Source organism: Apostichopus japonicus, chromosome 5 (genome assembly GCF_037975245.1).
Source record: "Apostichopus japonicus isolate 1M-3 chromosome 5, ASM3797524v1, whole genome shotgun sequence".
In the NCBI taxonomy this organism is placed as follows: Eukaryota; Metazoa; Echinodermata; class Holothuroidea; order Aspidochirotida; family Stichopodidae; genus Apostichopus; species Apostichopus japonicus.
This window is the reverse complement of record NC_092565.1, coordinates 12,406,005-12,420,844: the sequence shown is the minus strand read 5'-3', so window position 1 is coordinate 12,420,844 and position 14,840 is coordinate 12,406,005. Positions and strand designations below refer to the sequence as shown.

The 14,840-nt window shown below is 39.5% G+C and overlaps 2 protein-coding genes across 3 annotated transcripts; one reads left to right on the top strand and one right to left on the bottom strand.

The window, feature by feature from the left end:
* The first annotated feature begins 48 nt into the window (after positions 1–48).
* Positions 49–11,025, top strand: LOC139967681 (uncharacterized). Of its 2 annotated transcripts, none has more exons than XM_071971681.1 (2): positions 49–613; positions 7,514–11,025. In XM_071971681.1, the coding sequence occupies exon 2, from the start codon at positions 7,947–7,949 to the stop codon at positions 9,447–9,449; it is 1,503 nt and encodes a 500-aa protein (XP_071827782.1). In that variant the 5' UTR covers positions 49–613; positions 7,514–7,946; the 3' UTR covers positions 9,450–11,025. The 2 variants fall into 2 exon arrangements, with proteins under 2 accessions (XP_071827782.1, XP_071827783.1); XM_071971682.1 differs by lacking the exon at positions 49–613 and adding an exon at positions 3,131–3,217.
* A 383-nt stretch (positions 11,026–11,408) lies between these two features.
* LOC139967683 (uncharacterized) lies at positions 11,409–14,555 on the bottom strand. Its single transcript, XM_071971683.1, has 2 exons — positions 13,991–14,555; positions 11,409–12,999 (listed from the first exon to the last, which is right to left on the bottom strand). The coding sequence occupies exons 1-2, from the start codon at positions 14,016–14,018 to the stop codon at positions 11,819–11,821; spliced, it is 1,209 nt and encodes a 402-aa protein (XP_071827784.1). The 5' UTR covers positions 14,019–14,555; the 3' UTR covers positions 11,409–11,818.
* Positions 14,556–14,840: the final 285 nt, after the last annotated feature.

The window sequence follows — 14,840 nt, the reverse complement described above, 5'->3', positions numbered from 1 at the left end:
GCTGAAACTTGAAAGGGTTATTCATCTTGGTAGCAAACAAGAAGAGTGTGCTCGATAGTGAAAAAGCGGAGTTTTAGTGAGAGTAAACAACGGCATAAAGGAAGTTGTCCATTCACCTCTTTTTCTCACACACTCTTAGCGACCGTGGAGGTGTACATAGTGGGCAAATGGCCGCCGATTTTATCCACATTATATACAGAAATGTTTGACTTTTACGAGGTGCTTTCTATGTTGAAGAGAAGAATTAGTTACGGAGAAGGAGGAGGTATCATGTTGAATTGACACGCCACCAGAGTAGTGTTTGCCCCGCCCCTGAAAAACAACGAGACATTATCAACCATGTTTGTTCACACCATGCACATCAAGTCGACAGTTGTGGCGCTATCAGAGAGCCCCTGTGCAGTGGAGTACTAGGTTGAACGTAACATTGTTGCTTGGTTCAGACATGAGGATAGTGTCCCATATGACAACTACGACGACGATATATCCGAATCTTTCGACATAAGTATATGCAAGTGCAATGCAAGTGATCTAAAGATGAAATTTTGTCACATTTTGCTGTCATGAGATTCTTACCTGTACATGTGAGTGTTCCCGTCTACTGTCGTTCACAGTAAGTATTCAATTTCTATGTACCTTGTATCTAATATGTACAGGTGCCTACAAACAGTTGATAAGCTTGTTATTGCAATAAAGAGTCTGAAACTGTCAAATCAGACGTGGCTGTAGCTATAAGCTGAATGTATAGTCTTTTTTTAAAATGACTCGAAATGACTAAACGAATTCAACAGCTAAAAAGAAATAACCGACATATCTAGCTTAAAATGTGAACCAAACCGTAAACTCTGGCAGAATTATTGATCTTTTTCTCATTTTGTGATCGTTTCACTATGTCCGTGTATCGCTTGTCTCCGTTAAATTTGGATAACTTCATCTCAACTTTAGCGAATGAGAATAAATGTATAAGTATACTACGACTGAAAATTCATTCTACCAAATTATGGACAGAAAACAAAGAATAATGACAATTCTTTCTTCACCATTGATGAGTGTCTTCACTGAAATGAACTCTCCATTGTTCTATCATGATTACATTTATTCTCGAACTATCGAGCTCTTTTACCAAAACTTTCCACTTTTTTAATCTAAGTATTGCGATTATTTGTTTTTATTCAAAATGTCGACTATTTCCTGGGGAAATTTCCACATTTGTCTTTGTACTTATTTTGGTGTTGATATTCTTACATTCCGATTGGAAAAGTAGATATCTGAACTTTTTACGTTGATATTTTTCAACCGTATATTTAAAAAAATGTTGCCTTCATTATTTCATAGTGTTGACTATTTTGTTGCCAAAGGTAGATTTTTTTCACAAACACAATTATTTGAATCAAGATCTCAACTTTTGATATCAAAAGTTCCACTATTTGCTCCAAACTTTGGTCTAGTTATATTCAAAATGTCTATTTTCGTTTTTTTAACATTTCCCAGTATTGTATATCAAAATTGGGACGGCATTCTTGACACTACAACTTTTTATATTAAAATGTCGACTTGTTCCTTGAACTTTTGATCTTCTATATCAAACTTTCGACATTCTAACTCAAAATATTAACTTTTCTTGGTGACAAATTTGTTGGAAAATTTCGGCACTTAATGTTGAAGTTTTGAGATATTTTTGCCTTTTTTTTCATGAAATGTTGACGTTTCTATTTCGGCTTTTCATTCAAAAAAAATATCGGAGTTTTATTGAAATTGACCATTAACATTGAAAGTTTGACTTTTGATGAAACATTGAGGAAACGAGTCGGAAACATTGACGGATTATGAGAATTAAGAGATGAAAAAAATCGAACATTTGCTTTATTACATATGTTGTGATTTTACTGCGCCGCCGTCACGGCTATACGCCCATCTAAGCCGAAACGATAGGCGGTGGGGGGGGGGGGGTATTCAAGCTGGGCAGACGTTAATGTTTCCTTTCTGATGGGCCCGGAGGAGGGGTGAGGACAGATTATTCTAAATATCCGAGAATCACCCCCCCCCCCCAAAAAGAAATTGCAACAGTTCATCCTTCAACCTCTAACTGTATAGGGGTTTTTGGGGGGGGGTGGGGTGGTCTTTTTTAACTTAATGGCTAACGTGCTTCTAATTATCAGAATTTGATTTCATGATTAATACTTCGCCGTTCGGACACTCATGTCAGTTAAGACTTGCTTACACATTTTAATAAATTGAAAACTGTTTCAATATTGTTGACTGTTACCCGTGCTATTTACAATACGCGTCCCGATCTGGCTACAGACTTGACGTATGGTCATAATAGTTACACTAGTATCACATAAACTTAGCAAAACAACATTCAGTGTTGTTTCTTATGCTGTTACATGTATTATTGCGTCTGGGTGAATCATGTATATATAATGAGCAAATCTTTGATCGCTCTAAAGATGTTAACAGATGTTTACAGTCTCTACTGCCGACGGCAGAACAGTTATATGGAAAGCCGCGATCCATTGTTCCTTAGGGCCACGGTTATCTCCTTTTCTAAGTAATTCACTTTAGTTATACGATTGAGTACAACCAAATTTATCATCTTCTTCTTCTTTGTAATGTGCTCTTCTTCGTCTGTTCCATTCATAATCTAAGCCTCCTTGGTTGAATGAGATCTTCTTTAGGTAAAACAGCTTCAACTATTAGAGACTTGGAATGGCTTAACGATAGGATAGGGTCCTAAGTCCTTATTGTTCTTTTAGCTAACAATGGATGAATCTTTATCCTGTCTTTGCCTTTTATACTTTGTATCAAACGAACAAACAGTTACGGTTGGTCTAGAGAACACCGACGGTTTTTTTGTTGTTAAAGAGATTAAAAAAAGAACGAACGAAAGAATTAAAAACAGACCCTGCTGGTTTTGTTGGTTTTTACACCCATGTTATAAACTGCCTGTGATCGTCATACAATGACCAGAATCGGCGCTAATGTTTAGGCTATATTTGAAAATGTCTATGGACGATGACTATGGGCTTTTGACAGAATTTTAGTCTTCATGTAATATAGTGCAAGTAAAAAGAAAACTTTGAGAGCTAGTAATGCTTTTAAATACAGCTATTCTGGTTTCCAAGACACCAGGTATTCAATCAACTTAATCTCTGGAATGCTCCTTTAAGGATGAATTGATGATGACGTCAGCTCCTCAATCAATGCAGCACTTAAGGTTAATGTTTCTCCGTTGTTTTATATAATCTGATAGCTCAAACAAACAATATTCTTTCAACTTCAAATGAACAAGAGATCGCCCTTGGGGACATTCCATATCAATTGTCCTTGACTATAACGTGTACTACATTGTAAACATGTCATTTGAAGCAAGTATTTTGTTTTCCCGGTGAGTTGTGTGTTGTATCTGAGGAACTGACCTAATGGTCATGTATTAGACTATACGGTCCAGTCGCTTTAATTAATAAAGCTTAACTGTTTTTACAGGTTCATTTCTCAAACAACCAAAACATACAAAAAGGACTGAAAGTAGCAGTGTTATTAATGTCCTACAACATTTCAACATTAATTTTGTACCGTAAGTCATCCTGTTATACATATATACCGTCACCATTATGTAGCCTATAGGCAAAGTGTTAAGACTTCGTGATAACATATGAGAAAAACATGAATTTAAGTTGCTTTGTTAAACGTTTGATATTCATAATCGAAACTAAAACCTCTTCACAATGCAGATCATTAGATTGACGATTTCACTTTTAATTTCACTTGATTTAAGAGTTTTCAAAACTTACGACGTCGTTCTTGTGTGTGTCATTGTGTTTAGTATGCAATGAAGTGGGGCGAAAGGGCGCCTAGGTCTTGTATATAAACGTTGTGTCAACCATTGATGACGAAAAAGAACATTTATGTTACATGATTTCTTTTGTTGATTGCTGTATATAGTTTATACACCCCCAAAATGAGCAACACCAGACACGCAAGGACCACCCATTGAATGTCGAAGTTAGTGTGCACATCTTCAAGAATAACAGGTAGTTTAGTAATGTGCCCCCTTCGAAACCGAAGGACACACAGAAATTGACCAATTTCTACTTTCATTGTCCAAAAATCGTTGTTAGTTTGTTCAATGTCTTGACATTATGCCTGGACACTGGACCGTTCGCTTTGATCGTTACCGCTATTTATATAGTGGACAAGCTCCATGCATACAAATGGTTTCTGTTTATATGACATTTGCATAATTTGACGAAATGTTCAATTCTTTTGTAAGGTTACTTTTACTGAGAAAAAAAGAGCGTAAAAGGGCCCAGCGAGCACTGACTCGGTAGGTCTGTGCATTTTCAGAGAATCACCGTTTTCTATTTTGTCTCTGTCTGAATGAAGTGTACATTTCAACGTCCACCACTTAAGGTTTGATTTCCCTTTGTGTCCGCAGAAAATTGACACGAGGTGATTTGCATACATAACGAAGATTTGAATATTCATCAAACTACATGCATTTTAACACCATAGCGACTAGGCTCTGTTCAGACCGACTGCAGAGATTGAGAGAGTAAGCTTATGAAAGAGCAGCGGTTGAGGGAAGGGAAAATAAAACAGTCTGCGTGTGTTGAGCTTTATATGACCATGGGTGATTTGAGACCAATTACTTAAAGGCATTGAAGACTCGCCCCAAACCGTGTGCCGCCCTCTGCAAAAAGTTAACTTTCCGATGCTTGCAAGTGAAGTTTTTTTTCTTGTCGCTACAAAATGCAGACAGTTAATGAAACGTGATACCTTGTTATATTTTATCTAGACCTGAGATGTCCATTGCTGTATTGTCTGTACACTGCGTTGTGTGTATTGACCGTAGCTGTATGTACTGACTGTACACTAGTGTCTAATTACCGACGGTAGCAAGCTGTGTGTATTTTCTGGGATCGATGGTGGTGTCTAACACTTCTGTTACACCTCATTCGAAACTTGGTCAGATTACCTGCATCAGACGTTTCTTTGTGTGCGATTCTTCACTCCCTTTAAGGCCAACACACTCGCTGTTTTACCTTCATGGTCAGACGGTATGATTGGAGTAAGCACTCAGCTCCCAAATAAGCTATATAAGCAAATGTTACGTCATACACAGTTTATCTTCTCTTTCAGTTTACTTCATCGTTCTCTCATCCGTTTTGTTTCTTGCGTACTTATATAGGTAACTAAATTATATTCTGTCAAAGTCAAAGACAAAGCCATTATAATCCCAAAGTCACAAGAATATACATAATGTTCCACGACACGCCAGTGATAGGCAGACCAGGTGCGTATCCAGGATTTTCTAACCCGGGAGGCGCGAATTACCATCTAAGCGGAGCGCCACCATCGGTTGGCGCGGAGCGTACAAGAAAATTTCTGGTTTTGATACCCCCAGATCACCGGAAATGGCACTTCTCGGGCTTGAAAATGAGCAACCAGATGTACACTTTTGCCTGAGAACCAAGTATTTCCCCAAAGTTTTTTTCCATCCATAACCTTTTTGAAGATTTTCACCAGTCACTCATCATGTTCGACCTCATTGCATGTCCTATGGATCATTGCTTTTGTAGGTGATTCTACGTCACGACCCACAATATCTGACAGCCCCACTTTTCAAGGTTTTAAGCCCAATATTTCATGGGCTTAAATCACTTGAAAACATACCCATAATGTTGCACAAAATTCAATCTATGGACAACCAATATAGAAAAACTGTTGGTCAGGAAATTTTCGAAAATTCCGACACAGTTAATTTATTGGTGTAGAAATATTAAAACCTCTTATAATGGCTATTATAAAACTTGGTTGAAGGAAATGAAAAATAGCAGATATTTCCGATATCAGGTATATCGAAACCGAACACTACACACATAGGCGTAGGTCCCGTAGAAGGCGGGGGCTGCAGCCCCCCCCCCCCCCGCAACCAAATTTTTTCCCATTTTTTTCGGGCACCTACTGAAAGAAAAATAAATAGCAATGAATAGCTTAAAAATGATCTCCTTGGCAATTAAAATAAAGTTGTAAGCTTGGCCGACATTACTACTGTAAAAGAGAGTTTTGACATAAATGGATCTGTATGGTTTTTCTCCTGATCTACATAAGACATTTGGTTGTTTACATTAGCATCCGGCGGTATACTGTGCAACTTTCACGGACCGTAAGGTACAAGATGCCATGCAATGTAATGACCGATGATATTGGCATCGATATGTTGAACGCGCGCTTCGCGCGCGAAAAATTTCGGCTCTTTTTCGGGCAAGTCGTTACAGCCCCAAATCCAATTGGGCTCCTACGCCTTTGACTACACACATTGACAGTTTTTTGAGGCTGTTCATCGTGGAACATGCATTTCAATGCTCACTGATATGATGTTATATCTGCTCTTTGCTTTACAAATTCGAACAGGCGTGTAGCGAGTAATTGCCGCAAGGAAGGGCGAAGCCTGTAGGCAAACTATCTAAGCGAAGCGCCACCATAAGTTGGCGCGAAGCGAACAAGAAAATTTTTGGCCGAAAATGCCTCCCAGATCGCTGAAAATGACACTTCCCAGGCCTTGTAAGTTGCATCTAAGCATTGTCTATTTTGAAATTACTAGCGATGTCGTAAAGAAAATTTGCTCGGGGGGGGGGGGGGCGGTCGCCCCCTTCCCGAAATGCGTCATGTTCCCCGACGACTCGGTCGAGTTCAAGACCAGCCACAGTTGGTTCCATATAGCACAATTGTACTACAATTTGTACAATTGTTTAAGGCGTCCATACAGACACACGCGTCATGATAGACCATATATAGTATTTATATAGATACATTAGTGAGAGAGGAAATATGGAAACGTCAAAAATGGAGTTGTCGGTGTAAGGAGTAGGGTAAGGCGCACACCCCCTCCGTAATCCTTGATCTGTCACTGGCTACCCTGTGTATATAATAGGGATCAGCGCTTTAACTATGACTGTTCCTCTTTCTCTTCCCGAGGTCTTGGCTATCTTCTACTCCCTCCTTTTCTCCTTTTTCTCTCTTTTTTCTTTTTCTTTTCCCTTCCTTTCTCTCCTCCTTTTCTTTCCCCCCCCCCCCCCCCGTTTCCCTTTTTTTCTTCTCTTTTTTTCTCTCCTCTTTTCCTTACCCGGGGGGCGCGCGCCCCCAACGCCCCCCCCTGGATACGCACCTGCAGACTGTCGTCTGTTTTGCTTGTCTTTTTCCAATTCGCTTGTTTTGTGACCACCAAACATGGTAGGCCTGAAATAAATAAATTACGATCAGATAATTGGGAAATTTAAGTGACCTATCAATTTTTATTCTCAAGCGAAATACTTGTACGTGACTGTCTGTATTAATTAATGAAGATTGATAAACAAAAAGAAAGAAAGTAATGGAATATCACAAAGGCTTTGGCACGAAGACACGACAATGTAATATAATCATGTTATTTTAAGAATTTATTTCTGACCATATTATTATGCTTCATTTGTAATTTTAATATATATATATTTTTTATTTTACATTTTAGGCAGTTGTGAACGACCTCTGCAGTCACTTTGATGCTGAAAGTTTATGCAACACGTTTTCTTTCCGGCCTATTTGGTACCGCCGTACTGAACTGATTAACACCAGAATTTATGCCTGAATTTGATGTTGATTCAGATGAGGAGCTTTAGCATTGGTTCTTTAGTCAACTCTTACACGGCTGGTTTCCCAACAATATCTTCGAGGAGAGACGTTCGTCTGCTTTGGGTTTAATTATGAAGCCCCACGGCTAGTAACTTTCTTGCACAACAAAATTACTCATTTGTTCAATGGACTGCGCGTATATGTAGTTCTTACACAAGCCTAGGTCGTTTGTGATTATTGGATACCATTGGAATGCTCGTAACTGGAAGAAAGAAAGAAAACAGAGTAATGTAAATAAACAACTGGCAATGAACAAATAGCGTCAGTCGAGAATGACTACTGCGTGGGATAAGATAGCAAAGAAGGGAAGACAGAAATCTAAACGCTTCTTATCTGAGCAGGTAGATGGACTGAGAAGAAATCTAACTGACATTGTACTTGGTCAATCAGAAACCCGTGTAGCTCACATCCAAACCGACTGCACGAGTGACGATGCAACGACTTCTTTCAGAGGCAGAGAAGCAAGAGACAGCCTTGAAACGACTCATTCCAAAAGGTTTTACAACTCCTTGAGACAGTGTGACTCAAAAGGGACATACTTGTCAAAAGAACAACAAGTAGAAAAACAAATTGAGAACCGGCTTCGTGATTCAGCTGGCAAGGATCAGCTGACCAAAGTGTCTTCAACAGACAGAAAAGGACGTGTTAAAAGGAGACCAAGGAACGCACACTCAGAAGAAGGAGTGGGACAAAGAGGTGAATTTTTGAAAGAACTAAATATAAATCGAGATAACAAGCGGTCGAGTTATCCACCACTGGTGGCAGCTAATAATAGTAACGAGGCGCCAATTCAGTGCCCTGATACCAAAGTCCAGACGGCAGTGTCCTACGAAGTACAGAAGGATCAAGAGCTCCAAAGGCAGCGATTGCTGTCACGTGATTGCTCGATTCGAATGGAATATTCGACAAGGCTCAAGACCTCGGTGAAGCCTAGTACAAAGCGCGAGGTCTCGAGTTCCTCAAATGGCGAACGAAAAGAGTCTTTCGAGAGGATCAGAAGCTACTCTACTGGAGGGAGGATGACGGGCAAACAGAGCACAAAGAAACAAACTGACGTCATCATAAGGAAACCACCTAAAGCTCCTAGTTGGCAATCACTACTCAGTCCAAGTCCATCGTCTACGCATTCCTTATCTGAGAAGAAAAAACATTTAAACAAGACGGAGTCGATTCCGAAATCGATTGGGCTAACTCAATTGAAGCCTGATGACACAGTCACCCCTCGTCCACCCAAACCACCCAGTTGGCAAACCCTGACAATTCCGAGCCAAACAGACGGCACAAATTGGCGGTCTAATTCTCCGCTCAATTCAAACCACCTTTCGAAGCAATCTCAATCAACTCAATGTGGTGGTGAAAATGAGCGACAACCATCGGAGCCCACACGTGAGGAAGATTCCGTATCGGATATTAGTGCGCAGAGTGGTTCACCGGATCAACGAAGACAGCGAAAGATTAACATCAAACGAACCAGATCTCGTTTCATTGACAGTAAAGAAGTGCCAAAAGAACAGACAGTGGTTCGTCTATCTCAGGCAAAACCACTGGAGTATAATTTAAGAGAAACAGAATTCGATAATATGATCTATTTGAGAGAAAACGCGGAGAGATGTAAACGTTGGCTGCAATCATTAGAATACCAGGATCATCGGAAAAACTCTGAATATTTGGATGATCGAGGACAATTTATGAATTATGAAGAATCGTTTCGGGACAAATATAACTTTATTGGATCACCCTATCCTTCATCAGTTTCATCACATGGAACATTATGACGAGTAACCATAGTTAGGTGTAGTTTCTAGGCTAAATTTTAGTGTAAGTATGCTATTAGCTAAGTAAAATGTCGGCGACCAGTACCGGTAGCTTATATGTTGTGACGTCATTGTGGTTGATCAGTGGCTCAGCCAATACCAATCACATATTTTGTGTGGATGGGAGAGTGAGTGACAGATTGTTGTATATAACCTTAACGAAGGGTGGGGGAGGGGCGAGTAGGGACAGTGCATGTCACTAACGTATTGCATAGAATATGTTTCATTGGGAAAGAGAGATTGGGGATCTCAGCTCATTGTGTCACCTCCCATGACTACGTCACTGTAATGATGAGTACAGCGACGTTAACCCCCGATGTTGTATTTTTTTATACAAAAATATTTCAGAATGTTCAACTGTTTAGATTGTACAGCACATACATGTTATATATTTATGTACAGTGCACTATATGATTTTTTGTTTTTGTAATATTCTGCCTGCAAGTGGGAGGGGGGGGAGGAGATAATCCCCTTGATTTTATTCTAAAGCCCCGCCCCAGAAGTGTACGTGATTTCGTCCTCGTACATATAATACCATTATTATAGGCGACAGGTCTGATTGTTGTGTATATCAAACAGAAAAGTAAGAAAGTAAGTAATAAAGTAATTATACAAAATATCATAAATTTCAGCACATTTTAGACATATAATGCATGTAAAGCTGTGGTACGAGTCCATGTAACTCTGCAAGAATCAGAATAACGACTTACATCAAGTCTGATAACGGGAACTGCTGAATGTAATGAACTCCTTATATATTGAACTGTGTGATACATGCCGCGTCGGGTGAAGAGTGTTTGCATGGTGTGAGTTGAGGGGTGGGTGTGGGTGTGAGAGAGGGGGTTGAAATAAGTAATTTACTCACTTCAGTTGGTTGAATTGATCTAAACCAGGCAAAGTTCATAATTATGCAGGTCAATAAATAATACGATCGGTTTATGCCAAAGCTGAGGCTGTTGATTACTGCAATAGCTCTATATGATTCGATTGTGTAGTTACTGTTAATGCTTGTTCAAATTACGAAGTATTAGAGACGCTCATAGAAACATATATTTTCAATGTAATTTATATTATGAAGTTATAATAAATGGTAAAGATTTCAATGTTTTGAACACTTGCAGTAATATATATTTAACAGGCTTGGTCACATTCTCCTTGAAATTTCGCGTAATTTTTAATTCGAAACTTAACGAACACATCGCACATTACCGGTACGCTATAGTGTCTTACATTCCATTGTCTTCTCATTGTGAGGTTCCTTTGTTTTAAGAGTACAATTTGTAGGACGATAGAAATGCTGTAGAAAAGTATGAAAAGAACCGTCTGAATATTAATACACATATCATACATGTATTAATACACATATTAGCCTCATGGTTCAGTCTGACGAGACACACGAAACTTAGTGATGAGCAACTCCTTATCAAATAGAAGCATTGTGTAATTAAAACAGCATGTGTGATTCTGCTTGAAGATGAACATCGTTTCGATAGAAGGAAAGAATAAAACAAAACAAAGCCTCGATTTATCCTTTTCTCTTTCTTGATATATTTACAATATAAAACAAATTAAAGATGGGATGAAAATGTACATCAAGAACATAGAGTACTGCAAATCAAAGGCCTTATCCGGGCTAACCCCCCCCCCCCCCCACTCTCCCTCAATTACTGAATTTCCATATAGGCATAGGATATGATGAGGAGGCAGAAGGCCCCGTATTTATATGAATATGTATTTGCCCCTCACTTTTTCAACTGGGGACGCACACGGCAGTATTTAATCATTCAGTTCGATCCTTTGTTTTGGTAAAAGGAGTGCCAGGCAATCTAATTATATATATATATTTTCGTTCCATAAACCGTCCATTATATGTCCTATTTTTGCCCCCCCCCCCCACACTTTGTTTTTTTGCTCTTTCTATCTGTTTTGACATGTAAAGTCAAATTTTGCTGACACACTGAAATTCGAACAGCTATAGAGTTAAAGAGAGATTTGGACATAAAAAGCCCATATTTTCTATGTCCCGTTACATCTACATAAGTAAACTTTATATGATGAAGACGTCAGACACCTATGGCTTTCTGCCCACCCTATCCTTCACTTTTTGATAGCTCCCTACTCAAACGGATGTTTTAACGATACTTTACTGGCTTTTAATGGAATGATTCAACATCACTGCAGAAAATCAACCAATAATACATTTGATATATTCCATTAACTTTGCCACAAAGTTAGCACAGTTCATTTTCGGACTTGTACACCATGTATTCTCAGCCTTACGGTTTTAATGTTACATGTGCATTTATCCTTACAATCTTTAATGATGTATGTTATTCCCTTTGTTCTGCTTCTTCTCCAATGTAAGGTACATTCAAAACGATTTGCTTCCTATGGGCGAGTGTTGCCTTCGGTTGGTGATCTCCATGGTAACCGAGAGCTTTGGGTATTGCAGGTGAGTCGCTAGGGCAAGTTTCCAACCAGCTATTAACTAGCTTTTCCTTTGAAATTTCTTGATGCGGGACCTTTGCGGAAGCACGTGTAGTATCATGTATGACATTAGCCCGCTCGGTCGCTTTTATCGTATCCAAGTCACTGTGCTTTTCCATATGTCTCTTGGATAACTGTCTTAAATTAAGAACGAAATTACGATTGCCTTCGTTAACATACACCGTGTTACCGTCTTCTACAGCCACAACCGGCTGCACCGCCGCGTCGGGGAATTGTGCCGACTCTTTATCGTTAGAACGGTATATCGATTTCATCGTTAAAAATTGTTCAAAACCCTCTTCAGGGCGAGATCCACGCGGTGATCCAAATAACCGCGGTGTAGTGATTTTACGAGGCGTCTCTTCTTTCTGATGCTCCGATAGTTTATAATGTTGGTTCATTCTAATGAACATAGTGACGTCATTCTTGTCATGTTGCTGGGAGTCTTCGTCATCATTCAAATCCAATTTTGGTTTTAAAGGTTTTATGACCAAATTCGGTCGAAATTCCGTTTGTTTTAGTAAAGAAGTAGGTTCCGATTTTGCCCTACTCTGAGTCCTTTTGGTGACCACTCCGTTCCCTGCATCTGTAGTAGGGATCGAACATAGCTCCGTCCTTCCATCGAAGTCCTTGATGGTATCTATCTGTGTTTTAGCCGTATATGCTCTTGTTGGATACGAGGAACTGCTCCCACCACCACTCACATCCGACGAGTGACCATGTATTTCCTTGGTCGTTCCATGCAGGCCAAACTTGCGAGCATCGCGAATTTCGGGTAAATTTTTGTTCAACATATTACATGGTGTGTTTGCCAGCTGAGGTCCATTGTAAAACCGAGGTACACTGCGATAGGAACTTGTGCGACTAGTGGTGCGAGCGGACCCAACCAATACAGCGGTAGTGCTGCGACTTTTACTCCAAGTCGCAGGTGGAAGCGTTGATCGACCGGTAGACTTCCTCTGGGGAGGATCCTGCGAGTTTTGTGCCGCCTCCGCTGACCCACTCAGTCCAACGATACATAATTCTATAAGATGGAAAATGAATGATAGTAAATGTAATCAGGCGATAACCACCAATTGAAGGATGTTTTTTTATAACCATTCATCTGGTTGCAGTGCGAACACTCCGCTGGCATAGAAAGCTATCAAAAAGTGAGGAGGCCGGTGAGGGGGGGGGGGGTGGTTGCAGGCTCTCACAAAGGACTTGAAAAAGGAGGGGTGTGACCCTGAGACATATACAATATGTTAATGGTATGCAATGTAGCCCCCACACCCATGTAGCGACCTGGTTTGGGTATTTTTGTTCAGAAAAGAAACAATTAAAAAGTTGTGATTTTGAAATGGTGCATTATGTGGCATATACGATAAAATTTAGGTTTTAATTCGCTTTCTATACATATATAAGCAGCTCATATAGGTGAATAGAAGACAAATTTTAGGATACTGCGTATAGCTCCATAGTAAAGACAATGATAAAGGATTCAGACAATCATTTTACCATTGGGATTAGTAAAGTTGTCTCAAAATTCTAAGCAATGAATTGGACTTCTATATGTATGGTACCGTACCTATCACATCGGTGTCTTCTTGATAAGGGTATATCCCGATAGAACAGATGGATTGTTGAATGTTTAACACAATCGTTTAACTCCATTACTCGATAAACTACATGATATATAAACAAAGTAGGATTGACGTAAAGTTTCCTTAATTTATCGTCAAAGCAATTATAGCAAATCAAAACTTAAGATTTTTGGTCGTACTATAAGTGAGACGATTCAAGACATTTGGAGACTAAAAAAACAGGAAAGAAAACAACATAATGATACATGTCTGGAATGAAATGGGACCTTCATTTATGGGTGGGACACCACACTTGCATGTGCGTGACCAAACCACTAGCGTAAATCGCAGTACGAATTGGACTTTACAGAAGAAAAAAACATTGGAAACAGCATTAATTAATTCACTTTTCCCACCGAGAGTTATCTACAAATGCCGAAGAGAGTTACTCACCTTTCACAAAGTTTTCACGCCAATGCATGTTGACGACTTTTTGTTTTACTCCGATATCTATTTAGTCCTCTTTTTTTCTTCCGACTCCGTTGTTGAATTCTTTGTTCGTAATATTCAAAGTGAGTTAACTTCAACTCGTAGAGCTGACTAAAATCTACAGTATACTAACATTGATTAAAACTTATTTAGTCAAGCCATGGTAGCGATAAGTTTATCCCCCTTTTTCTTCTCCATACCACAAAGTTCTGAGGCTGTATATGACACGGTTATCAATAACTGCATGGAATATATGGGTTTAGTCTCACCCCCCTTATATTGCTACCTTGGATACAGAAGGACCCGAATAACCCCTCTAAAATCGATCCAGAACAAAAGCCCACCGACCGGGTGGCTGTATTGATCGGATTCTATGCGCAGACTGAAAGCATCTTAGGACATGAAATCCTTGTTTCGATTTTTATGACACAGCTTAAGTTTTGAGGTATTCATGGGAGTGAGACGGCATTGTCTATCATTCTGTTTGTGAATCATTGTGTTTACACCAGACGATAATAGAATATCCCTCTATCCAATCAGACGTAAGACCCCAAAACCATGGGGGTTATTGTATCTTAACAATTGGGGATTTTAGGATAAAACTGTTGTGTTTGAGAGTGAATATATGGGACAGCGAAAAACAGTGACTATTATTTTCTAGCATGTTTGAGGGCAATACTGAAACTTTTTTTCTGACAAGTTACCCGTGGTAAACCATAGTCGCGAACCCCCCACCCCACGGCCCCCTCCCCCGCAAAAAAACGTCATTTCACCAAACTGATCTAAGCTGTGAAATTACTAACCAAACCACTAT